Genomic DNA, 26,275 nt, shown 5'->3' with positions numbered 1-26,275 from the left:
CTAGGGGACTAATGACCTCAGAAGTTGAGTCCCATAGTGCTCAGAGCCATTTGAACCATCTGAACAGCCGTTCAGGAGGTCATCGACAGCATCCATATTCCGACACTTCTGCGGGTCATGCAGATTTTCACTACTCGTCTGCGCCACATCATCGCCAATGATGGCACGCGTATGGAGCTTGTCATAACCTAAATCCGAATAACTGTACTGACGTTTACTTGTTGAATAAAGTGTGTGCACGGCGTAGTTTGTAACGAATTTACATTTCTTCGATATAATTCAATAATTGTCACCTGGATCTGCGGCGAACGCTGGCTGTTATACTGGAGTCACTTTTCTTGCCGGTGCTGTTCTCCACGGCACGTTGCTCGTCCTACGAGGCGCGTGATGTTTATTACGGCCGCCATGCGAACAGAACAGGAGAAGTTGCGCAAAGCTGTGGTGGCGTCAGGCAGCGTAGGTGTCGGCAGCGGCGGACTAACTGTCCTAGAGAAGGAGCTGTGTGCCTCACCTCGCTGCAGTCAGCAGACGACTAGCGAATACCAGCTCCAGCGTTGCTCCTGGTCGGTGCCGAAAATCTGTACCTCCACAAGTGGTTTTCGACGGCACAAGTCCCAGGAAGGTCAGACACGTGTCTCAAAACAAGATTCGTATCATTTTCGCCCTATTTAACAATATTCGTCAAAGAAAATCATTCTGCCCAGAAAAAAATTAATGCCATTATATGGGTCCGTAGTAAACCTGAGCTACGCTGTTGATGAATAACCATATTAGTGTGCGCCGCCCAGGGTGGCCGAGCGGTTCTAGGCGCTTCAGTCTGGAACCGCGCGACCGCTACGGTCGCAGGTTCGAATCCTGCCTCGGGCATGGTTGTGTGTGACGTCCTTAGGTTAGTTAGGTTTAAGTAGTTCTAAGTTCTATGGGACTGATGACCTCAGAAGTTGAGTCCCATAGTGCTCAGAGCCATTTGAACCTTATTAGTGTGCCACATTCACGTTTGGAAAAATAAAATACATAACGATAAATAAAGTAAATAATGTAAAACTTTGGTAAATACATAGCTTCTCGAAAAGAAGATCGTCTAAAGGTGAAAACTGATGATATTTCGGCCCATCATCAGGTGGTGCTGGAACCTTGGATACAGCACATTCGCCGGGAAAGCCTCAGATCACATATGACGCAGTGACTACGTCACACTTTATCATTACATGACAGCATTAATTCTGTTCCGTTGATTATCATAAAAGCCATCAATAGTAGAATACGTGACACTGTCAACAGGAAAATACATTAAAACTGTCAATTTTCATTCACTGTTGTTATCAGGTTAATATGTATAGTGCCTCCATACGAAAAGAGGGAGCTATGTTTACGTACAAGGTGTCCCCAAGATGAATGATCAGTATTTATGGATTTGACAGAATCGATCATTTGAAGTAAAAATGTCTATTAAACATGTGCTCTAAAATGCATACCTCTTCATCTGCGATACTGTGAAACAAATCTACTCTACTGCAAGAGCATTCATTCTCTCTTTTTCAGAAGTGGTAGTTTGCACCAAAACAAAAAACAAAAAAACAAAAAAAAAATGTCCGGTAAACGTGGTTATTACAGCCCATACCTTAAGAGCTACGATCATTTCGCTACTGTGAAACACATCTCATCTACCGTACAACTGTTCATAGGTCTTAAGGTTTCCATTTTAGAGCTCATGTTCACCAGACTTTCTTTGCTTCGAATGATTTTTCCTGTCGTGTCCTTGAATATTGACCATTCCTCCTGTGACAGCCTATATAGAGTGCATCCACACGAATATAGGGAACCCGATCATAACAATATAGGAAGGTTAACAGTTTTAATGCATGTGGAATAATCGGGTCTACTGCCGGATGGCCGGCCGGTGTGGCCAAGCGGTTCTAGGCGCTTCAGTCTGGAACCGAGCGACGGCTACGGTCGCAGGTTCGAATCCTGCCTCGGGCATGGATGTGTGTGACGTCCTTAGGTTAGTTAGGTTTAAGTAGTTGTAAGTTTTAGGGGACTGATGACCCCAGAAGTTAAGTCCCATACTGCTCAGAGCCATTTTTCTTTTGTTGGGCCCCTGCGTACACGAGCGCTTAGCGGATTCAAAGCCTACAGAATGCGCCACTCTATCTCGTGTCGTCGTCGTCCTGCTTGCGTCGAAGTGAAGTGAAATCTCCTCAGAGAGAGACGGCTGACCGGAGCAAAAGTAATTGTCTGGGGAATCCGTTGAAAGTGGGTCGCCGCCGCGGCTTCTGCGCCCGCGATGCTCGCCACAGAGCCAACACAGAAGCCACGGCCGAAAACGACGCACAAGCGCAGCTCGAAACCCTCTGCTCACGGAATGTGCTGAACTTGTATTTGAGAAAAGAAAAGTTGAAACAGAGTAATTGTGCCAGCGATTGAGATTTTCTCTGCGTCGAAATCGTGACCCTTCGTTTAATCTATACTCTCTCCAACAAACACGACTGAGTTTATCGGAAGAATCTATTTACAGCTGGAACGTACGCGTCTGTTACTCATCTTACATGAGACGGATGATCAACTGTAAATAGCTGACGGAATTGACAGCTGCAGTCTGACAGCATTTTTTTTTTTTTCGATGACTGCGGGGCTTTCGGGTTGGAGTGGGTAGGGGGTTGATAGTGGCTGATAGGTGCAGAGACACGATGACGTAACCACAGTCGAAACACTAGCACATTCTTGGCGTAAGGTACTTGTTACGTGTTACTATGGGGAGAATCCTGGGATTCAGTGGAAACGTTTTGGGAAACTTTTATCCCAGTTGAAACTTCCTGGCAGATTAAAACTGTGTGCCCGACCGAGACTCGAACTCGGGACCTTTGCCTTTCGCGGGCAAGTGCTCTACCAACTGAGCTACCGAAGCACGACTCACGTCCGGTACTCACAGCTTCACTTCTGCCAGTACCTCGTCTCCTACCTTCCTCATTTTATCCCAGTTGTTCCGTAAACTAAGACGAAAGATTAAAACCAACGTCTTTGGTGTAAGGTGCCTGACAATTTCGTAACGAACGATGCGTTGTGCGGTACCACTTCGTCAGTAGCCGGTAAAGAGGTGAAGCGGTTGTTCTTGCAGCCGGAATGGGTTCAAAGACCCAGCTGCCCACACGATACACGAGCGCCGCCTCAACTGAACGGGACCCTGGCTCAGCCAAGCGCTCTCTTGGCCACGAGTAAACGGTCGGCTGTGTCGCAAACACTGCACCTCCGCGCCCAAAATGGAGGGAGGTGTACTTCCGTAATGCATACTGCAGCTTTTCAGTTCAGAGTGGTGCGGGATATTAACATCTTTAAATAATTTCGACACCCCAACCTACAGTCCGATATACTTTTAACTGAATTACTTCTGGGAAGTTGCTTTCGCACGGTCTCACATACAGTAATATTTAGAATGTGATATGTCTTACCTGCTGGACGTATTTTAAATTCTCACTCATTATATGGCTTGTATACCACATATTTTCCACCGAGTTCTTGCCGGTTTCATTACATATACGGCTAATTATCATATAGCTTACTGTCAGTGGCTTCGGGTTTTAACCGTAGAACACGGTGGTACGGGGGGGAGGGGGGGGGGGGGGGGGAGAAGGTGTTACTTTGCTAGTAAACCATCCTAAAGTTACTACTCCACATTTTATTCATAGGGAGCCATATAATTACAAATATTAGATCTCCAATGGTATTTTACGGGCCAAAATAAGTACAAATTGTCCTTTTTTATACCCTGCTACAATCTTAAATTTTACGATGTTTTAATAATGTAGGGTTAATCTTCTGCTAGTTTCTCTTACTGTGGGGCTAAGAAGCTATTTATTATTGAAAATTAGATTCATTGTAATAATCATTAGTTTGTCTTGTTACTGTTTTCACTATCACTATTATTATTATCATTATTATTACTACTACTACTACTACTACTACTACTACTATTGTCTTTTTCTGTCTATACTACTACAGCAAAGGCCCTTTATTTTTATGCAGTATGCATTTCGCTTCTTTTTATTTGCGAATCATTCTCAGTGTCCTGTAATATATGATTGTTCTATACATATATATCGTCATACAATGTATGTGTTTCCAGATGCGTACTATTTTGCGGTTTTTTCATAATTTCTCTTATTGTTTTTGGAGGTTAAGTCCCCTACTGTTTGATGCTACGTACGATTTGTATGAGATCTCGTTATCAGACACACGTATGTCACCCTGGCGAGGTTCCTGACTGTCCCGCGTGCATAAGGTTGTCCGATTTTCGACATTTGCAAAGCAAATTTCACCTAAAAACCAACAAACACTTATGTCACTGAGGAGGCTTCGCAATTAAAAAGAAGGGAAACTGGTTTGAAATGAAAATAAACAGGCTTTTATTTAGCTGAATTGAAGGACCACAATAATAATAATACAGAAGAAGCTAAAGAATAACAGAAAACGTAAAAACTCACACCCTCTTGTTATTTTATTGAGGACTGAATTCTGCATTAAGCTGCGGAACCGTCAAAACGCTCTTCAGAAATACATTCATCCGACAACATCAAAGGGGACTGACAAAAAGCGTGGGGAAATTGACATGCGGACGTCTTCCGTTTCATCAGTCAACAAAATCTGTGTATCCTTTACTGGAAATAATTGTATAGAATGAATGACATATAATAAAATGTTACCCACTAGCACTGAATGAATTTTTGATGTAGATATTTTTTCTCATCTTATTCTAGATTATGTACCTATGGTCGCGGCTTGTCAGGGAGATTTTTAAAGTGTGTACATACTGCAACAAAATTACGTAGTTCTAATGTTCGGAGAGAGAGACGTTTTACTTTCCGGTGCGATATTAATTTCCTTCAATTCTCCACCTTTCTCATTCATCTTATGAACTTGGCATTATTTATTTAAACTCACGTATCAATAGTAGGTTTGATAGAGAAAACAGACTTCACTAAACGACCATCAACATCGTTTTACGTGTGGAAACATCCATGCAGTATTAAAAATGGACTGCAAGTCATTTGATTGCTTGTTAAGCACAAAAACGAATTCAAACCTTCCGATCATTATACCGTACGCAGTTGAATTTCATCTTAAGCAATTACTTATTGACCATAGCCTCCGTTAAATCAACCATCTTCTTCGTGCCCCAAAAGAAAGAGAGTATGAAACGTTTGACTTTCGGTCCAGGTTGATAATGAGTTAAATTCTCATCTGGCTATGCGTGTTCAGGTATTCCGTGGGTTTTTTTAGATTACTCCAAGCAAATTACGGAAAGATTCGTTCAGAAAGACTGCTGGTGATTCCTTCCTTATTGTCGATCAACTGGGCATCACGTTTCCAGCGAGCTCGAAGCCCTGGCTGGCGTCTTCAGTAATCAAACGCAATTATCTACAGCTCTGTGTCTCAAGTTCAGCGTAATTATTTGCAGAACATGCCGTAGTGTTGTTATGCGTCGCTTCTGCTGGGAGGATTCGATGAACCCGGAAGGCCGTACGGGCACATGCACGGCGCCCCTCGCCGCGATCTTGAGTCAGCGCTCCGTTTCTTCATCGCGTCCCACGCGGCCGGTTACGTTGGCAAGCCTACGCGCCGCGCGGGACGCTGGCCAATGGCGAGCCCTCTCGCGGACTGGCCGGCCAATGAGGGGCGTGCAGTCTGCGCTCGGCTACCTTACCCGAACCCCGGGGACGCAAACCGGCCGGTGAGACGCCCGCGCACCCTTCCCTGTTAAGGCGTCCTCTCCCGCAGCCGAGCAAAGCCCGACCCATCCGCCGGAGCGGAGCCACAACCGAGTTCTCGCAGCTGCACCTTTCGCCATGCGTTGCCGTGCGAACAAAGGCCTGCTGCCTCACCCAGCAGGGCTGCCGGTTATGCCCATTTAGGCGGAACTGTACCTGTTTTCCTGCTAAAAACACGAGTCATCATAAACAAAAGTCCCGATTACACCAAAAACATGATATTTCACATAGTATAGCCCGTTCATTAAGCGAGTGTTCGAAATAACAGGCAGTCTTGTAAACGTAGCTGAAATTAAAAATTGAGCTTTTTGTCTGAAAAAGAGCTACATTGGTAAACATGCACCCGACAGACTTTACAAAGAAGCCAACGATGATAAACAAAATCAGTTGTTGCTACTGTGTATTTTACAGTTCGTGAAGCATTTTTACAAATGGATTCGTTGTCACCCAGCGAAACTTATGCAGTACCGGAGCTGCAAATGAAGCACTAATTGAAATAAAAACAAGCCTAATAATGAATTGCTTAATGCTTACCAATGGCTTAACCGAGGCCAAGAGTACTTTTGTGTTAGCAGAAGAGCCAACACCGTGTTACGAGTGGAGGCCGAAATGCACGCGTCTTAGCTCACGCACCCTGGCGTGAGGAGGGAAGAACAATACTGACGTGAGGTCTGGAACATGACAAGGAATGAGAATTCAGAAAGCGGACGTAATTAGTTTGATACTTAACTTTAAACCATTAATGACGAACGTCGCTATTGGCGGTACATGAGTCACAATATTATCTGTTCAGAAGACATTCTTGAAGTAATTATAGTAACTGAATATGGCGCCTTGCTAGGTCGTAGCTGAAGGCTATGCTAAACCGTCGTCTCTGCAAATGAGAGCGTATGTAGACAGTGAACCATCGCTAGCAAAGTCGGCTGTACAACTGGCGAGTGCTAGGGAGTCTCTCTAGACTAGACCTGTCGTGTGGCGGCGCTCTCTGCAATCACTGATATTGGCGACACGCGGGTCCGACGAATACTGACGGACCGAGGACGATTTAAAGGCTACCACCTAGCAAGTGTGGTGTCTGGCGGTGACACCACAAGTACTACAGTATTCATTGTTCTCTGCGTCCCCTGTATTTCAGTGTGCCTCATGGAGGCAAAAATGTCCTTAAAATGGGCACATTATGCCGTGTCGTCCGAACAAGAGACAGACAGGTCAAAAGCACCATATGCGGGAAGATGCGAGCTGTTGCCAGTGCCATAGGGACTCGGCACTTGCGCCAGTTGCACCAGCACCAGGGGCGGCGCTGAGGATGAAGATATCGACTTCGCCTCTGCCATTGCCGACCGCGTACAATCCGCCAATGACCGGACGACAATGGAAGGAAGTCTGCTCGAAAGACAGAAGAGCAGCTCTCGCCCACTTGGTAATAGATCGTCGTCCAGGGCTGACTTAGACAGGGAACGTCGTTTAGCGAATTCTTAGAAGTGAACAGACAGTCGTTGTATACTGCACTTGCTGTGTACTGTGAAGTTTGCCTATGATTATTTGCACTTAGCCATTGAGGACCTTTTTTTCGTTTTGTATTACAAGCACTGTTGAAGACTTTATTATTCAACTAGTTACAAAGATAAGTAAATCTTTTAACTCGTTTGTGTAACTTTCTTACTAATTTGTTGGAGTGTTGTAGAACCTTCGTTCTCCTATCTCGTTACCTGACTCTGCGGCAAAGCTGTACAACAGTAACCGGCCGCGCTGGTCTCACGGTTCTAGGCGCTCAGTCCGGAACCGTGCGACTGCTACGGTCGCAGGTTCGAATCCTGCCTCGGGCATGGATGTGTGTGATGTCGTTAGGTTAGTTAGGTTTAAGTAGTTCTAAGTTCTAGGGGACTGATGACCTAAGAGGTTAAGTCCCATAGTGCTCAGAACCATTTTTTGTACAACAGTAGCAGGGAGAAATTGTATTAGCGGTGTACTGCACCATAAGCCGTTTCACCTGCTCTCAAACTCGGCCTATCGTAACAACAGTGGCACCTCGGTCTCCACAGCAATAGCGACGAGGCCTTTACAAAACTGGCGACGAGGATATACAAAACACATGGCTTACGGGCCTCTAATTTTGTCGTTCACTCGACGGTAGAGAATGGCTGTTTCAATTATGGAGTTTAGAGAGCAGAAATATCAGAAAGGTATAATGCAGTGCACATTAAATACAGGAAGTGATATACCAAGAACTTTAGACCTGCATGTGTTAACTTGAGCTCTTAGAGATGTCACTTTCGAACAAAAAGTTCCGACGTTGTTCAGTATAGAAGTTTCACATCCGTAAAAAAAGTCCGGACTTGTTTTGAAAAACCTGGTAATCTTGCCACCCACGGTCAGGATTGGCTTATTATGTGGTGTCAGCGATTACTTAGTGCAAAATGTGACTATCGAAAATGTCATATTCTCTCATCCAATCCACACATTAAAAAGTTAAATGAAAGGAAACGAGATTTCCATTACATAATTATAGATATTTTGGCGATGAAGCTACACTATATCATCGATAACGACGAGATGTAATGATGAAATGTAGTGTAGCGAATGTGTGCGTCCTTGACGTATTTGTCTCATCAGTCAAGAAGCATGTGCTATTAACTGTCAGTGGCTATCAAGTCTGTCATTCAGTCCATGATGTTTAACGAAAGTTAGGATGACCACCTTTTTAAAATAACAGACTATAGAGGCCGTAAAGTGAAATGACGTCACACCAACCAGCTTACGAGTACTTGGAAATAATGGTCACAAGCAACTGAATAACAATTGCGAATAATCCTAGTTCATGTACCCAATCATCAAAAGATGTTTTTACTGGCAGAGACAGTACAAGAACGACATTTAGCCAAAAACAATGACTGCAGTCGACGACTGTCACACAATATACGACGGCGAAGAATTTTAACGGGTGATTACCGAATGGAAAGGCAGACTTCATTATGCACTGTCACAACCCAGTCTTGTTGTATGGATTTGGCGACTAACAGGCGGAGAAAGAAATTTACATTGTCAAAATGTAGCGGATTAGTTAATGCTCATTTAGCTCTTTGAATCGTGCACGGTCTTCTGTGTTGTGTCAACAGTTTTCAAACGGCGCTTTTTGCGTTTCCGTTAACAAAGTTCCGTTCATAAGGTGATGTAATGGCAGTACGGTTTTCCTAGGATGGGAGCGAATGAATTTGAATAGCGAGACCAGAGCCCTGTCCTGATTTTAAAGAATCCGGAATGCACTACAAATAACCGCTGCAAACGTCAGCAAGTTGTGTTAGGTGCAAATCGTTTTGAAACTACACACGTATATTCACACAACTACAATTTATGCCCTGAGATATTCCCCCAGATAGTGAATATGACCTATGGCTAACGCGGTCTGACTTTTGAATGGCCGGCCGCTGTGACCGAGCGATTGTAGGCGCTTCAGTCCGGAACCGCGCTGCTACGGTCCCAGGTTCGAATCCTGCCTCGGTCATGGATGTGTGTGATGTCCTTAGTGAGGTTTATGTAGTTCTCAAGTGTAGGGGTCTGATGACCTCAGATGTTAAGTCTCATAGTGCTTTACAGCCATTTGAACTATTTTCAAGAACTGTCTATTTTTTTTTTAAGAAAGTACAGTTTTCTGTTAAAATTCTATGCTTGTCTCATTATCTCTGTTGACACAAGAGTTAAGAGTACTACCCAAGCAGCAGAATGACGTGTATCTCGTCTTGCTATCATTGACAAGAGAACATCTTCGAAACAGTTGCAGTATTTAGTTCATTCTATAGAGTGAATAGGGAAGAAACGCCATTACGAGACTTGGGAGTCTGAAGTCAGGGTGAAAATTTACAATCGCAAATGAAATGCAGCTTCCCTTCGTGAGTAGAAACTACTGCACCTCGGCATTGGATGCCACCGTTCTGACAATGCGTGTTTTTTCGACGTATCCACCGCTACTGGCGGGGTCCTTGTCCGACCTCGTACGTGAGGCGACGTAGCGGCGTGTCCATGGCCGCCGCCTCCGCAGTAACGGCTCCTGCGGTCCCGACGCCACACGTTTCTCGCACGTGTCGGCGTTTGTTTACATGTACTCCACTCTTCAGGCAAGAATTCCGTATAAATGTGTACTAGCAAGTGAGGTGATACCGCTTTCGTGACAGCCACTTAGCCTCTTCATCCAGATGTTGACTTCCTTGTTGAGGTCAAAAAGAAAAAAAAAAGGTCTCAGTAGCTATAAAAATTACGAAGTTCTTCCAGGCGACTGTAATTGGAACCAAATTCTAAAAGCGATCCACAGTGTTGTTACATCTGTCCTTTGTATAAATTTTGACTAGAGACGACGCTGCGGTTGCATTTTAAAAAGATGAATTACTCCTTCCTTTTTTTAAAGGTATTTATTTGTATAAACCACAAATCGTCGCCTTGGCCATAACTGAATGCCGTTAGAGAAAGGAACAGTACCCACGGCCCATTGTTACTTCTTACAATCTGCTGCACAGTCGTATTTGTTGTTGGCTACGTTTCCCCACGTCTCTTCTTCGCATTTGGATGAAGTATTTCAGTCGTCTCTTCAGTGAGTTCCGAAGTCTTTCAAACATTCTCAGATCATCTTATTAACCTTAAGAAAACTGCACAGTTCCCTGCTCCAGTTCTTCAACCGTCTCAGTGGGAATTCTGAACATTTCACTATTGATACAGAGAGATACCTAGCTCCGAGATCTGGTGATGCTGGAGGCTAAAGTTCAGGCCCTGCCTGAACTATACATCTTGGACCATTTGGTATATTATCCATCTCCAGCAGCTGTAGTTGTCTATATCGAAATAATCAGCAATTAGTTGCATACAAGAAATTTAATTTCTTAACCGGTTTCAGGCACTTGGTGCCCACTTTCAGAAGGTTATAACTACCGCATTATTTGAGAGTGTCAACAATAAGGTGCATGCAGCATATTTCTGTGGTCATGTGGTTCATAGTGGCTGTACAAAAATCGTATAAAGGAGCTAGACAACAAGTGCAGACATCATGCCAGAACTGGAGCTAAGTATCTGATTAGCTCCAGCTTTAGCATGATGTCTGCACTTGTTGTCTAGCTTCTTTATACGATTTTTGTACAGCCACTATGAACCACATGACCACAGAAATATGCTGCATGCATCTTATTGTTGACACCCGCAAATAATGCGGTAGTTATAACCTTCTGAAAGGGGGCACTAAGTGCCTGAAACCGGTTAAGAAATTAAATTTCTGTTACACATCTAGTTAGTGATTATTTAGATGTATATCTTGGACAATTTTTGGTGTCTTCAACGTCGGCAGTAAAATGTGCCATATACTCCAATATTGGGCCCCCATGGACGAAATTTCAGCCCAGTTAGTTGAGAACTTAATTGAAAAATTGGCATTTCAAAGGGACAAAATTTCATATCCAAGTCTGTAGCAGTGGTAGGCGACAGTTGCAGCTGTCTCGCAAACGGCTCTTTTTCATACCGTTGTTTAGTGACACGTTTTAGTTACTTTCATCATATTTTTTCATCCATGCCAGTTTTCTTTGTTAGTTGTGATAGACCCTGCGTGTAATAGCTTCTGCGAAGAGTATTAACGAAATTATTAATCGGAAGTTTAGTTTCAACGGCATAGGTCTATGGTGTTCTTGTAATCCTCCAACAGTGATTAAACGACGACGTTCAGTTAAATGTAGCTTTACAAAACGATTTTTCACCCCACTCAAGTGAGCTGCAAGAATTCAGTTCTAAAAGAAACTACCATCGAAACCCGGGTGTTGGTATTCGTGAACTAGTAAGCAGGAGTATCAGACCACCAAAAGGCATGGATTCTCAGTGATTCATTTAGACAAGAATTTTCGTAAAGTAGGTAATAAGTAATGCAACATTTTTTTTTTAGCGAAAACAGGTTGATTTTATTCAGGATTCCAATACGTCATATTATTCCCCACCCTCTTGTTCAACACAATCTCCGTTCAGTGCGACTGTCCTACGCCACCTTCCTGCGAGGGCCGGTATGCCTGCATGGTATCACTCTACTGGTCGACGCCGGAGCCGACGTCTTGCTGCGTCAGTAACCTTCCTATCATTCACATACTGATTCCCGCGGAGTGTATCCTTTGTTGGGCCGAACAGATGGAAGCTCTTTATGGTCTTACGTTAGTTGTCGAGGAACCCAGCGGAACCCAACTGGTGGACGAGTGTGTCAGCACTACCGACAGAGACGTGTTCAGTAGCGACGTGGTTGTTTGTGATCCGTCGATCATCTTGAACGAGAGTGTCCGCACGTTCCAACATTGCAGTAATCACAGCTTTGTGCGGCTGGCAAGCATGCGTTTGTACGGCCTTGTTACGATGATGACGGACGCCTCGCCCAACGACTCATCGTGCTTTTGTTCACCAACGTCCGTCTCTCTCTCTCTCTCTCTCTCTCTCTCTCTCTCTCTCTCTCTCTCTGTCTAGTCATTCTGCAAGCGCCTATAAATATCTGCGATGCCCTGGTTTTCCACTTAAAGCAACTCGATGACAGTGCTCTACTTGGAACGCAGCTCCGCTACAAACGCCTTTTTGAACGTTACGGATAGTGCCGCCACCTATCGGAAATTCATGAAACTACAGGGACTGAATCAGGAGTACTCCACGAAGCCCCACAGTAAATTCCACATTTTTTCAGCCGAAATTGGCCGAGGAGAAAGATTTGTTGCGTCTAGTTACTGAACGCCTCTCGTATTTCTTAAAGATGCTGTCGTATAGAAAAGAAGTTCCGCATCGCCCACAGGGATACAGCGACCGGTATTGATGTAACGATAAACCAACACAATTCGCGTATTATTTGATTTAGTCGCCTAGATTCACTCATCAGAAGCGGGTATCCACATAAATTCATTGACCTGGCGGCAACACGCCAGAGGTTAAACCTCCGTTCGACACTGTCATCAACACAAATTAGTTCGAGATGCAGATCTGTCTCGCACCACTTTGTGTTGACGATGGTGCCGAGAGATGGTTGCTACCTCTTAACGTGTTGCCATCGGGCCAATGAATATCCCCAGATGCTCCCTTCCGATGAGCGGAACTAACCGAATAAATCAAATAACACGATACCAGTGGTGGTTTATCTGTATGTTTAGAAAGTAAGTGCCTCGAATTTTCTCGTCCAAGTCTTACGTGTCCCGCGTCACTGCTGAATGAGAGGGAGAGATGTGTGAGAGGTGGCCAGGGAGAAAACTGTTGGCGTGACGCCGGAGCGCACCTGTCGGTGAGCCGTGAGCCGTGAGCTGGCCGCCGCATGGGCGCTTTCAAGGTCAGCGGCCGCCACGCGCCTCCGCACTTTCCCTGCCTCTGGGTGTGTGGCTCCTCTTCCACAGGTCCTAGCACCCATCCTCACTTTTAATAGCCGCGAGACGCTTATACAGCCCGCCAGACTCGGCTGCGGGTGCTAATTTTCCCGTCGTCTCTGATCTCCGGGATGATGATGTCTCTTCTGCTGCCGTACTAGCAGAACAAGGTTTTTAGCTCCAGATTCTGGGGCCAGTCCGTTGTACTAGAACACAGCAAGGGAATCAGCTATGGTTCTTCCCACTGGTCCTCAAACGCTGAGAACTCTTTCGCTTAGCTGCCTGCGAAAGCCAAAGTTTTCCTGCCGTTCATTCGGGATGTCAGTGTTCGCGTAGGGAAGATCTTTAGTATTGTCCAGTAGTTTGCGACCATTGCAGGGTGGGATTAACAGAGGCGGTGGAGAACATCCAAAGAAGAGTGGCGAGTTCGCGAGAGCGTTGCGCAGACGATCATCAGATTCCAATGGCAGGCGCTACAAAAGGGGCTTTGTATACCACAGAGATCATTACTATTGAAATATCGAGAGCGTACATTACAAGAAGAGTGAGGCATCATATTACTTCCTCTCAAATACGCCTCGCAAAATGACTTCGACAAGAAAAATCTGCTTTACCGAGAAACATTCTTCCCATGCGTCACTCGTGAATCTAACAAGGAAAGGGGCTGGGGTCAGAGATGGGGAGGTATCCGGAGGGAGGAGGGGGGGGGGGAAGACTTATGGGTACCAAAAGATCCCTCCCTCACATACTGTAAAGCAGCTTGCGGGTATAAATAGAGATACAGACGTTGAAGAAATGGATTGTCGCCGTAGTCTAAAACCCAAATGAAAGATGCAGGAACTCCTTAGGTCGGCCGATGGTGGTCGGAAATCGTTGGAAAGAGTAGGAATTACATAATACGATTAGCTGTGGAGACGTGTACGTCGGTACATTGAAAAGAACGCTGCAAGAACGGCTGGAAGAACTCTAGGGCAGCTGTAGAAGAGGAGAAACAGAGCGATCAGCTGTTGCGAAACACCCTCTTTAGTCGGAAGTCAGTCACATTCGGTTTGATAAGACTCGGACCTATCTCTCACGAACTGATGTGATAGAGTGTGTGGAGAGTAAATCGGTGTTATTAAACACACCAAAAATTTTGATTGGTAGAAGACGTGTACCAGCCGTCACTGCGGGGTGACAGCAGCAGCGGACGACAAAAACCGACAACGACCAATTGCGCTTGAGATTTGAAAAGGTTTGACGTCACCACTCTGCACAGAAGCCCCGTAAATGAAATTTTACTCTAGTCAGTAGCGAGAGAGATTGCCATTCGTTCGTAGAAATTAAAATCACACTTGTAGATGCTTTTTGCAGGTGGGCACGAAATTTTGGTTTTATCTAACGAAGTCATTAATGTGACCTTTTTGGCCGTTAAAATCCACAGTTTTGTGTCCACAATCCTTAAGAACCGTTCACAGCTCTCAGCACATGCTGAAGCCATTTCACCTCCATAACTTTTTCGTAGGGTACATCTCTTTACCCACCTCCCATATCACAAAATAACTCTCAGCTCTATCCATGTGTAATCCAAAAGTAACACACCGCACTTGCCCCAAATGAAAGTTCAAGCTCACCTTCTTACTATCTGAAACCTTGTTCACTTCCGAAGCCCAAGCAATAGCCGCACCAAGGTTCACAAATCTGGCAGCGGCTAGGAGAGTGGTGGTTTGCCCCCATACCGCAATACCACTTTCAATTAAGTCTTTGGAAAAGGACACGGCATTGCATCGTCCTCAGGGCCTGATGACAGAGCTATTTTTTATTTATAATTTCTCTTCTGTATTATTCTGAATGTTTTTAAAAGCTTCCGGTACAATTTAAACGTATAATACAAAAGGGAAAGGCGTGGCGAATTTGCCGTACAACTGGAGGAGAGGTAAAATGGATAAAATGCAGACCCTATGCGTAAAAAACAAATATGCAGATAAGACAATAACAAATACGTAGTTAAAACACCATATTTGTAATTAGACCAATCACATTCGTAATTAAGTAACATGTATCAGTATGACAGACGGCCTCTCTTTCGACCACTGTCAATGTTCGCTAAACGACGGGCAGCCCCAGATGGAAATCCTCTGTCCAGAACGAGCCCACACTTCCCTCCCACTTGAGGAGGCTCGTATCGAGGTTTGTGGACACGACTGCTTCGCGGTGCGGGCTGTAGTCCTCGCCGGCTTATCTCGGCAGGTCAACAACAATGGACAGGTGAGGCAACCGCCGGCGCCGGAAAAGAGGCTCAAGGGAACGCTGCGATGGTGGGCAGGAGGAGCCGACTGCGTACAGCTAGCAGCGGGTAGGGAGGGAGGGGCACGTCGTGCCGACTGCCTTGCTCGCGACCTCTCCCCCCACTCGCTTCCGACAACCGCCTCCGGCCTTCTCCCAGACACACACACAAACACAGGTCCAGGTGTTGGACAAAATAGCGTAAACATACACTTAATGAGAACCATTCAGGCCAGTCAGGATCTACCCCAACGAAGATGCGTATACCGAGTGTCCCATAAATGCTACGACAAACTTCCAGATGTTGTAGAGGGTGTCTTGAGGAACAAATCGAGGACAGCAGCCCGTGTCCGGAAACCTCATCTAACGAAGATAGAGAGCGTCGAAATTATAGGGGCAGATGCCTTACATTTTAGGCCACCCCTTCGGCAGCAAACGTGACTTTGTACGCTGACGGACCGTCGGCGGTAAGTCTCGCAACGTTCTTTGCTACTCAGTGATCACGACTGATCGCCAATGGAGAAAATAGAGCTAAATTCTGCTTAGAAGGGCCCCGTCTCCCATAAATGCGATGCTCTGTGGCCTCGGTGGATCACAGTTTGGGACACGGATTTCCATCCACAGTTAATTTTTCTCCAGGAACCCTCTAAAACCTGCAATGTTTTACGGTATACAGGAGAAAAATAAACTGCAGCCGGAAACCCCTGTCCGAAAGCGTCATCCACAGAGGCAACAGATCATCGCATTCATAGGAGGCAAGGCCTGTTTACGCAGCAGCTACATCCATCTTCTCCACTGGTGATCGTGGCAATCAGTAGCGATCACTGAATAACAAACAACATTGCGAGATGTTCCAAGTACAGTCCGTCACCGCACAAAGTCACGTTTGCTGTCGAAGGGAAGATCAGAGTAGAGTCCAAGACGTTAACACGAGCAAAGTTTTCCAGATAACCGTAGCTCGGAAATGCACCGTAATGAGGTTACGATCTACAAGTGAGAGGCCGTCAGCAACAAACGAACGTCTTTTGATGGTGCGGCAATCATTCACAATTGTCTAGGAACTTTAGAGAGGCTGCGCCATTCATTTTTCGGCAATATCAACTTTGTAGCTACGTCTGAGTCAGAAATTTAGAAGCATTTTCTACAAAAAAAGTGTGATTTCTAAAAGAACTACGGTTTGGATTTGTTTTGTTTTTCACCATGGGCTACTTGACCCTAACGGATCTAGTGTACGTGTGAGGAAAAAGGCAATTCGTGCTCTCTGTACAGTAACAATACTTTAAAAAAATGAGACCTTAAATTTCATTGTTAATAATATAGCACCTTACAGTACCCCATGTCGACTATCTTACTGCAGTGCTGTTCCTGCAGAACAGCCTATTATCTGAAGAAATCAAGGTCGTTACCGTACTTTCAGCGTAGTTCATTTAACAGTCAAGAATTACGCTGTAGACGTTACAGAATTCGAAAATGTAACGTAGCCTGGCATTAACAGAAACTTAAAGTTAGCCGAGCTCTGACTGTTCTGCTGAAACCATAAATTGCAGCTAATTTAATAGGTAGATGCTTTCTTTAGGATACCACATTGTAGCTGGGGTAAATTATTTTAATTCTCACACAGTTCTGCGCCCTCAGCATGGCAGACAAGTGCAACACAATTGTCGAAGATCTACTGCCCTTCAGAGCACTTCTAGAGATATCATACAAGAGGAAAACTAATGTTATAGTCAGTACACTAAAATAATAAGGAAACTGTAGAATTCAGATGTTGCTTCCAGTGATATCATATTACTTCTTCAATTTGCTGTTTTTGTTCCTGAACGTTACTTTTGAGTTTTTTAATTACTTTTGGGTAACTGTTACAGTTTTCGGAAAATACTTAAAACCCGAATCAAAATGATTGTACATAATATTCTTAAAATGAAGAAAAAGAAGAACGCAAACAAACGCTTCAACTTTTGAACAAATAGTGACAGCCAAACAGTCATCGTCGTAATTGCTTGCCTATAAACATCTAATAACACATAATTTTTATAAAACAGTCATTCATCCGACACAAACATGTACTTTCATCACTTTTAACCATTTTAACAGTCAGTGAAGAGCATCCACAGAAGATCACAAATGGTGTTTTTCTAAGCCACTCCTAAATATACCCGTTAACACTATCATAAGGCCAATGTACTTCTACAATATAGTTGAACGCATGCTTTCTTGACTGCTGCTTCTGGTTCGCCTATTCAGCTTGTATGACTCGCATATATGAGTAGTAAATTTACTCCTCAATCATGATTCTCAACAGGGTGTTTGTCATTTTAGGACGGGGATTAATGTGGTACCCGGTTACTGCCTCAGATATTAATTAAACGAATCAGGATAGTTATAGCTAACTCTCCTCGTGGCAAGAAGAGTATCCAATCGCGAGCTTTTTGTGTGGAGATAGCAAGTGTTTGAAAATTACAAGAAAATTATTACCTTTCGTAATATCTGTGTTAAATGAGTGATTTTATCTGATGTTCGTCAACAGAATTTGTGACTTCCGTATATGGACTACACTGAACAGTCTTCGGTGCTTTCACGATTGTTTACTCGTACGTATGTATACGATTCAGAAAGTAACCTCTGGTAACATAATGTAGACATTCACTAAAATAAATGAACAAACAAATCTAGGAATATAATCGTATGTTGTATACGTATTATTAGCTAAATCATGTCAAAGAATGAACCAAGGAGGGGTGAAAGGCCACTGTTCCTGCAAGTCATCTCAGTCAACTCGTTTCAAGTTTCGCGCAGCAATCCACCGCCGTCGCCGCTTTGCGCCTCGCGGTGTCTGGTTAGGCTACCCGCTCCACCAACCTGCGATGTGTGCTGCGCGGACGGCAGGCGCTAACTTCCCTCCGACTGTGTAACTCTACGCAGCCCCGAATAAAAATAAAAGTTAATGGCAGTAACGCAGGTAGCTAAAATGCAGTACACTCCTTCGCATCGGTATTTACAGAGTGAGTGTAATATCAGCTGCAATGGGGAGGGGACAAGACATTTCAGAAATTGCTCTGGACATAGATCGTGTTAGTCAAGTGTCTACAACTGGAAAGAGACAATATCTATCGGATTTACTCTAAATACAGTTTACCGTACGATTTCCGTCCAGTCTCCAGAAATAATAAAACTATGCAAACACACACTCGCAGATAAATAAACGTGAGAAATAATATGTTGACACGCAGGAGTCAGTATCTATATCAGACTAATTGGTATTAAATTTTGGTATGTACAACCATATCGATGGACATACAAAAGAATCAATGCACTCAGATCGTCTTTACACTAAATAAAACATCGTAATTAATGACATAGGGGCCGTTGTTGGTACAGAAGGGGAAACGCCTAATTGGAGTAAGTAATGTGCAAAATTTACCGACTAAAATGCTATTTGCAAATTTCTCCGTCTCTGCAGCCGTATAGAAAATTTCCGTAGTTGAAATGCCACTTCTGCAATAAATAATGTAGTTACCTGCTGACTTACATGTTCTGGCATGCGGAGAAACTGCGAGAAATTGAATCACATTTCGTGTACGGCATCTCCATTCCCAGTGTTTACGAAACACGAGTAAAAACTTAGCGGTGAATTTTAGCATGCCAGATGAAACTAAAAATGCTAAAATGGAGCTGAGTACTATCTTGTAGATTTTAAGCAGTTTTAGTATCCTCACTGCACTTATATTAATGTGAATGACGAGTTTTAATACCAAAGATTCATCGATACATTCTAAATTAATTGTTTTGTGTTGAATAACTTTCATTTTTAGAGTTTTTCCTTCGATTTTGACCATCAGAGACAATTATTGTTCCTTCTCATTTCCTCTTTCCTTCCATTACTCTGTCATCTTTCCGCCATTTCCCGTTTTCTCATACTTCAGAACTCTTTAGGTCTACTCTCTTACTGCTTCTCCCTTGAATCCTTCTAAATTTAACGCTTTCTTTCTGAACATATCTATTTCTGATGCTTCTCCAGCTTTTATGTCGTTTATTTTTTATTCTTGGATACGAGTGGTTGTTAACGTCTTTTCCCAGAGATAACTGAAGCTTTATTTATCATCCTCTACAAATTTCCAATATATACCAGGTTTCTTACAGTTTCTATTTTTTTTTCTTATACTTGGATGTATGTCATCATTGCTTCTTAGTTACCAGGCCTGTATGTAAATTTGTCCTCATCATTCTTGTCTCTATTATTTCTAGTTTGTCTACTTTGTAAGTCAGTGCTAGACGTTCATTTTCATAAAAGCATTCTAGATTCACTACCGTTTTGCAATGCCTTTTTTTTCGTATCTTCATATGCTCTATTTATTGTAGTTTATTAAAAATTTGGTATGTACTTTCCATTTTGTCATTTCTTTCACTATATAACGTGTTCTTGAATTATCTCTCGTAGATACTTAAATATCTTCTATTTTAACTTTATTTTGTATACATTTTTGTCTGTATTTGGGGTCAGGAACAAAGTGATAATTTCTGGAATTGAAAAAGAAGGTTCGTTCTTTCATTTATTTTGCCTACCAAACCGTAAAATTTGACTGGGAGCCTTCCCTCTCCATTTACTGATTTTTCAGCAGCTAAATTCTTATTTAGACTTTTACAGAAACACCACGGTGTTCTACAGGGCGCCATACTCCATGACAACAATTTTGTCATGTAACTTTGAAATTAACAGAGGTGTATTAAGGAATTTGTAATGGCGGCCATCAAATGCCCAGGAACCTTTATGAGATTCGTATCTTGGCAGTCACCATGGCGCAACATTTCTGGATTGTGCCACGTAGCCAGCTATTTCGCTGCGGAATGTCGGCCAACGTTTTCGTGGCAGGTCACTTTCACGGTCTGGCCTTGAGCGTCTGAACTCGTCATCGCTACCTGAGGGCCCCCAGCAATTTGTAAGGAATATAGCGGACCTCTCCAAGAGACATTAGCACGTCTGCTGTTAAAAATGTTTATTACCATTCAGTTGCGGCATTCGTAGCCAGTATTGCACTGCAATTAAATGTTAACAGCAACAATAACAGCATCACAAAACTGCCTCGTAAAAGATACTGAAATATGGAGGGTGAAGATTGCAGGGTTGAAAGTTAATGCCACGAATTATACAACGGAAAAGATCGTAAAGTGAAATCTGACTTTAATGGCGGAGACATCTGGAAGAAGCTTTCGTGATTGTGACTAACAGATTTCCTTTGTTGTAGAAGAGACCGCTAAGCCGTGAGATCACTTAGTGCCGCCGTCAACGGTCTCCCCTTTGGGTCAGTCGGCGACCCTGCATAAAAAAGGAGATGCGGTCGGAAGGTTTCGGTAGCAGCTGCCTGTCTGCTTCTTTATTTCACTGCGCCCGGCACTCTTCACAAGCCCCAACACAAAGGTGACCCCGAGAATATAACGACACACATACACACACCGGCACATTCACATGCATGAACACACAGAAATGACACGCTTGTAATAAACCACCCTGTAATCTAGGGATCCTAACCAATGCTCACGTTCCTTTCTTCGCTTCCCTCTTACGCTCCACTTTTCAACACTCGTACTTCCCACTCACACTGACCTCTATGCATCAAGAACGTCAACGATTCCTCCGAGTCCTCCTCTCCTGTCTCCGAAACTGCTTTTTTTTTTATCTTGATACGTAACAGCTCCCTAAGGTGTGTGATATATGTATTGCTCGGCGTGGGTTTTTTATTAGCACTCATATGGACAAACCACGCTGTAGTATAACAACGTACAGAAAGACAGGAGCCACCTGGACGATAAATTATATGGGTTAAGTACCAGAAAACAGCGGAAAGAAAAGGAAAGCGCATTATAGTTCCACGAATAACGAGAAACCACAAAAAGCGGCCTTGCGTTTTTATGATATTACCTCTTAAACATGAAGAGATATAGTTTGTGTTCCTATATTAGAAAAGCAATTTCTCTTACAGTTAAAAGTATCATACGGAAATACTATACTTTCGTGTAGAAGGTAGCTCTTACCATCACTTATAAGTGTGTATATCGCTTGATGTCATAAGCAGATTGGAAAGCGCGACGAGGACCAGTAAACCATACGATCCCATAGTGAAATTTGATCCTATTACATAGCGCCTTAATTTAAAAGTTGACATTTCAAATACATTTCGTGATACGTGGCCTTTTGTACCTCCTGGGAAGACGGTGACATTTGTAACAGGTTACATTATAAAGTCCACATGGTATTTTGTTAAAATTGATTACTGGTTTCGGATTCTTAGCCATTGTCATATCTAAAAATTTAGCAGCGATACGTAGACATGTAGTCACTACTGACATTCGCCTACATATTGTTGTTATGGTTTTGGATTTGATTGTGCCCGAAAAGCCGAAACCGGTAACCAATTTTAATACCCTATTGAGTCATCAAGCCACTGATTTTTATAATATAGTCAAATACATACTTCAAACAGAAGTCTGTGACGGCTCGTAATCAAACATCCGAAGTTATCTCGCAAATGGTTTGTTTGCTGACTCGTGGTTACTGGCATGTTTTTGCTTCTGCTGTCTGATACGGCAATCCGTGCCAGTCCGCTATTAATTACGATAAACCCTGTATATTTTATTTGAATTTTCGCCTCATAGAATATTTTAAAACTCTCCAGTAAATTTTATAATTTTTTTTTTTTTTTTTTTTTTTTGTGGTCCGAAGAGCTCCATAGAGAGATGACGGCCTCTCCCCACAGGGAGATGTTGAAATGATCCATAACAGTAAAAAATGCTTTTTCGTTCATAGTTGTCTTTATAGTATTTGGTGCATTTATGACAACCGTTCTCGAATCTAATGGGCTGTCAGTAAAAACGGTATCTTAAAATCAAGTGACCAACGCCAAATGACGACATGACGCGTAATTTCGTAATAAGGTACTGGTTCTGATGATGAATCATCAGATTCGAAAACAACTGCCGTAAACATATTAAATGCCATGGTGGCATCTGCAAATTAATAAAAAGTGTTTTTCAAGGTACATAGGATATTCCTATTTGAGCATGTTAGATTTGGAACTTCTTGGCAGATGAAAACTGTGTACTGCCCTCAGGACTCAAACCTGCAACATATGCCTTTTTTGGGGCAAGTGTTCATCTACTGAGCTATCCAAGTACAATTCTCGAACCGTCACTCACGAACCGTCCTCACACCTTTACTTCCGCCACGAACTCTCCGATCATCCAGGCTGCGAGTGCGAGGATCATGGATGGTGGTTCATGAGTCGTGTTTGGAAAGGTAACTTGGTGCAATATTCAGTGAACATTCGTCTCATGCCGCAGGTCTTTGTGTATGAAGCCAGGAAGGTCTTCGTGTCATGTTATCAACTATCACATATTACCATCAAAATGCTCGAAGAAAGACATGTGCAGAGTTAAACTATGAAGAAAGTTTTGTAGGCAATCAAAGAATTTCTAAATGAAGCAACATTTGATGGCTACGTAACTCTCACGTCAGCTTGGTTTCACTTAATTAGATGTGACAGATTCGGCAGATACCGATACGATAGAAATCTTTGCATGGAAATGAATTGGTAAGTTTAACAAAGTTATTTAAATGTGCCTCTAGATATGACATAGTTACGGTCAAAACCCGATGCTTTTGTCTTCTAATCTCCAAATCAGGAGAAAATTTCAGACTATGAAATGAAACTGATGAACTTGTTCAGGAGCATTTGAGAAATTAGAAGTCTTGCATAATAAGGCTTCCGTCAACAAAATTTTCTTCCATTTGCCGAGACGCGAGCCAGTTTGGCGAATAATGTGTAATGTCATGGTAGGAAGAGAGTGTAAAGTTTTCTCCGGCAGGAGACACTGGTTCAGTTAATGCAAAATTGGCACAGATTGTTAATGTTGACAGATAGGTAGGGTCAGCGACTACTGGAATGCAAGAACCAGTCATTTTGACATTTCCATGCAGACACGTGCCATCTTTTACAAAGGCCTCACCCATTTCACCTGTCATTCAGCTTCCAGTGTCTACTGGTGTTCCATTAGTTGTGGAATATAAAATAGGCGATACGAGCTACATTCCTTAACGTCACCTAAGATTCAGGATGACGAGAATAATTAATTTGTACTCGAAGGCCACGTTAAGTCCTTTGGTTTCTTTCAAAGCATTTCAAGAAAAGTCTTTTCATGTATTTTGTGTGATCTATAACGGGTAATATGCAGAGGGAAAAGTGAATCACTGGTTTGTTACAACCCAACTTCACAATATACAGAAACTGTTGTTTTATGGAACTTATCAACTGCATCTACTTCTACATGATTACTCTGCAATTCGCACTTAAGTACTTGGTGGACAGTTCATCGAACGAGCTTTAGCTATTTCTCTACCGTAGGCTCAACAAAATATTTTCATTTTCAGAGGAGAAAGTGAAATTTAGTAAAGCGAAAAACGCCTTTGTTTTGATGACTGCAACCCCAATTCGCGTCTCATATCCTTTCATATCCTTCTCTCTCTCTCTCTCTCTCTCTCTCTCTCTCTCTCTCTCTCTCTCTCTCTCTCTCTCTCTCATTTCGCGATAATACGAAACGAGTTCCCCTTCAATGAAGTTTTTCGAAGTCCTGTGTCAGTCCTATCTTTTAAGGATTCCATACCGCGCAGGAATGTGTTAGAAAAAGACGGACAACCGTAGTGTAGGCAGTCTCTTTTGTGTATCTGTTGCATCTTATAAGTGTTGTGCCAACAAAACGCAGTCTTTGGTTCACTTTAACCACAACATTTTCTAGGTTCCAATGTAAGTTGTTCGCAGTTGTAATTCCTGGATTTTTTTTTTTATTTGCTGTTTTTAGGTTTGTGCAATTTATTACATAAAAGAAATTTTTAATACTCATGTGGATAACTTGATCTGTGAGACTCTTAGCAAGTTACTGGTATCACGTAACCTACTATTCGTGCAGTACTAAATTTTGTAGTTTAAGTTGGTGGCTTTTTTTACAGTGAAATGTATTTTTATACAGGATGTAAAGAGTATAAATGCATGGCTGTTACTGCACAACTAAACTGACTACATCTTTCACTACAGGCCAACCATTTTGCGTCCTTGTGTAGACACTTCCACAGCCGACCTGTTGCCGAGGGGAAAATAACGTTAATTACATGTCACATATACGAAGGCTATTCGGAAAGTATAGTGCGATCGATAGCGAAATGAAAGCCACTGTGAAAATCGAAAATGTTTTATTTGCAATGATCTTTCAGCTACTTCTCTACATAGTCGCTTCTCCGCTTTAGACATTTTTCTTAGCGTTGAATGAACTTTCCAATACTGTCGTCATAGAAGGCGACCGCCTGTGCTTTCCTTCAATTCTCTACGCCGGTCTACAGTTCGTTGTCCGTGCCAGAAAGTTGTCTTCATAGCCAGGTGTTCGCGTGAACAGAGATGAAACTCTGGGGAAATAAATTACGGGCTGTAATGTGGGTGATCAAACACCTCCAATCGAAAACGCTCCAGGGGCACCTCCGTTTCCCCTGCACAGTGCTGTCAAGAGAAAGGAAACGCTTTACAGTTGTGTTACGCGGGCTGCATAACATCAGGCGAAATCCCTCACCAGGCCTTCATACTTGGTAAGAGACACTGTTTTCTAGGCATCTTTGCGTGGACCGATGGCCTTTGTAGTCTGGTCTCTTCAACCCCCACACAAACCAGTCAACCATAGCAAACCACATGAAAGACAAAGGTCCCAGGTTCGAGTCCCGGTCTAGCACGCACTTTTTCAATTTGCCCTGAAGCATCAAATCGGGACGAACTTCGCTGCAGAGTGGAAACTCCTTCCGGAAGTATGCCAAATTTCGTTGAGAGTAATAAGTTGGGTGCGGGACCTTGCGGCCTGGAGCAGACGGAACTGCAGCGGGGCGGGCCGCGGCCGCGCCGCAGTGTGGTAACCGCTCGCGCCGCGCCGCCTTTCACTGGCGAGGCCGCGGGCAGCCGGTGGCTGCCAGTCTGCCGCCGACTACCGAGCGACACGCTCTCACCGGCCGCCCGCGTCTCTGTTGCAGCTGCGGCCCCGCTCCACACAACGAGATGGTCTCCCGCAGGAAGATCCTGTCCCGCTCCAGGGACGACCTCAACCTCGACTCCACGTTCGCCGTGCAGGAGGAGGAGGAGGACGTCTGGTACCAGAGGGACAAGCTCTACAAGGTCAGTGCCGAAAAGCTACTCCTCATGTCACGCCACCGCTACATCACACAGTTGTCACCCCAACTGTTGATCGAGTATTAGATTCCTACATGTCCTTTTATCATCCTATTGTAATTACTACTAACTGCCCTAGTAACCGTTCCAGAACCACCTCTTTGCTAAGTTTAGTGGCTGGCTTGTCAACTGTACGCGATGTATCAGCCTCTTTCTTGGGTTATAAATATTTGTAGTGACGTTCTCTGCGTGTTTCTGCTGGATATTTCTAGTACCGATATGCTTTAGCTGTGTTGTAATGTCACTTACTGCCACTTCAGCGCGTGAGGAATACCCAAAAGCACCGTAGTTGGGATACCATATTAAATTCTAGGCCCTCCAGTAGTTGACGGTTGATCTCAATACTCGAATACATGGAAGGCCAGGAATTACCATCACCAATATGATGTTCATATCAGCTATAGTGCTGAGGAACAATTTCTTTTTCTTTTTATTTATTTTTATTTTTTTGATTTCGAGGAAGGAAACTTTCGAAAGTTACTTTGGAAATTTCAGTAATTGATACATACAATAATTTTTGCACCCAATATGGCGTCTTGTAATGTTTTTACTTCCTCAGTGATCGGTTTAGAGAGATCCAACTGGTATCTTAGGATCTTCTGGAAAAGTCGAAAACGTCATTGAGGATACAAAAATATTTCAACTC

At 43.4% G+C, this 26,275-nt stretch overlaps 1 protein-coding gene across 3 annotated transcripts in view; it reads left to right on the top strand.

Annotated features, from left to right (window-relative positions):
- Positions 1 to 26,275, top strand: part of LOC124596430 — a 608,628-nt gene that overhangs the window by 361,303 nt on the left and 221,050 nt on the right. For all 3 annotated transcript variants that reach the window (XM_047135562.1, XM_047135561.1, XM_047135563.1), the window contains exon 2: positions 25,434 to 25,575. In XM_047135562.1, the coding sequence (XP_046991518.1) occupies positions 25,434 to 25,575 (142 nt within the window). The remainder of the gene's footprint in view (positions 1 to 25,433; positions 25,576 to 26,275) is intronic.

Source organism: Schistocerca americana, chromosome 2, assembly GCF_021461395.2.
Source record: "Schistocerca americana isolate TAMUIC-IGC-003095 chromosome 2, iqSchAmer2.1, whole genome shotgun sequence".
Classification (NCBI taxonomy): Eukaryota; Metazoa; Arthropoda; class Insecta; order Orthoptera; family Acrididae; genus Schistocerca; species Schistocerca americana.
Note: the sequence above shows the minus strand (reverse complement) of the source record. Positions and strands in the feature narration are given on the sequence as shown.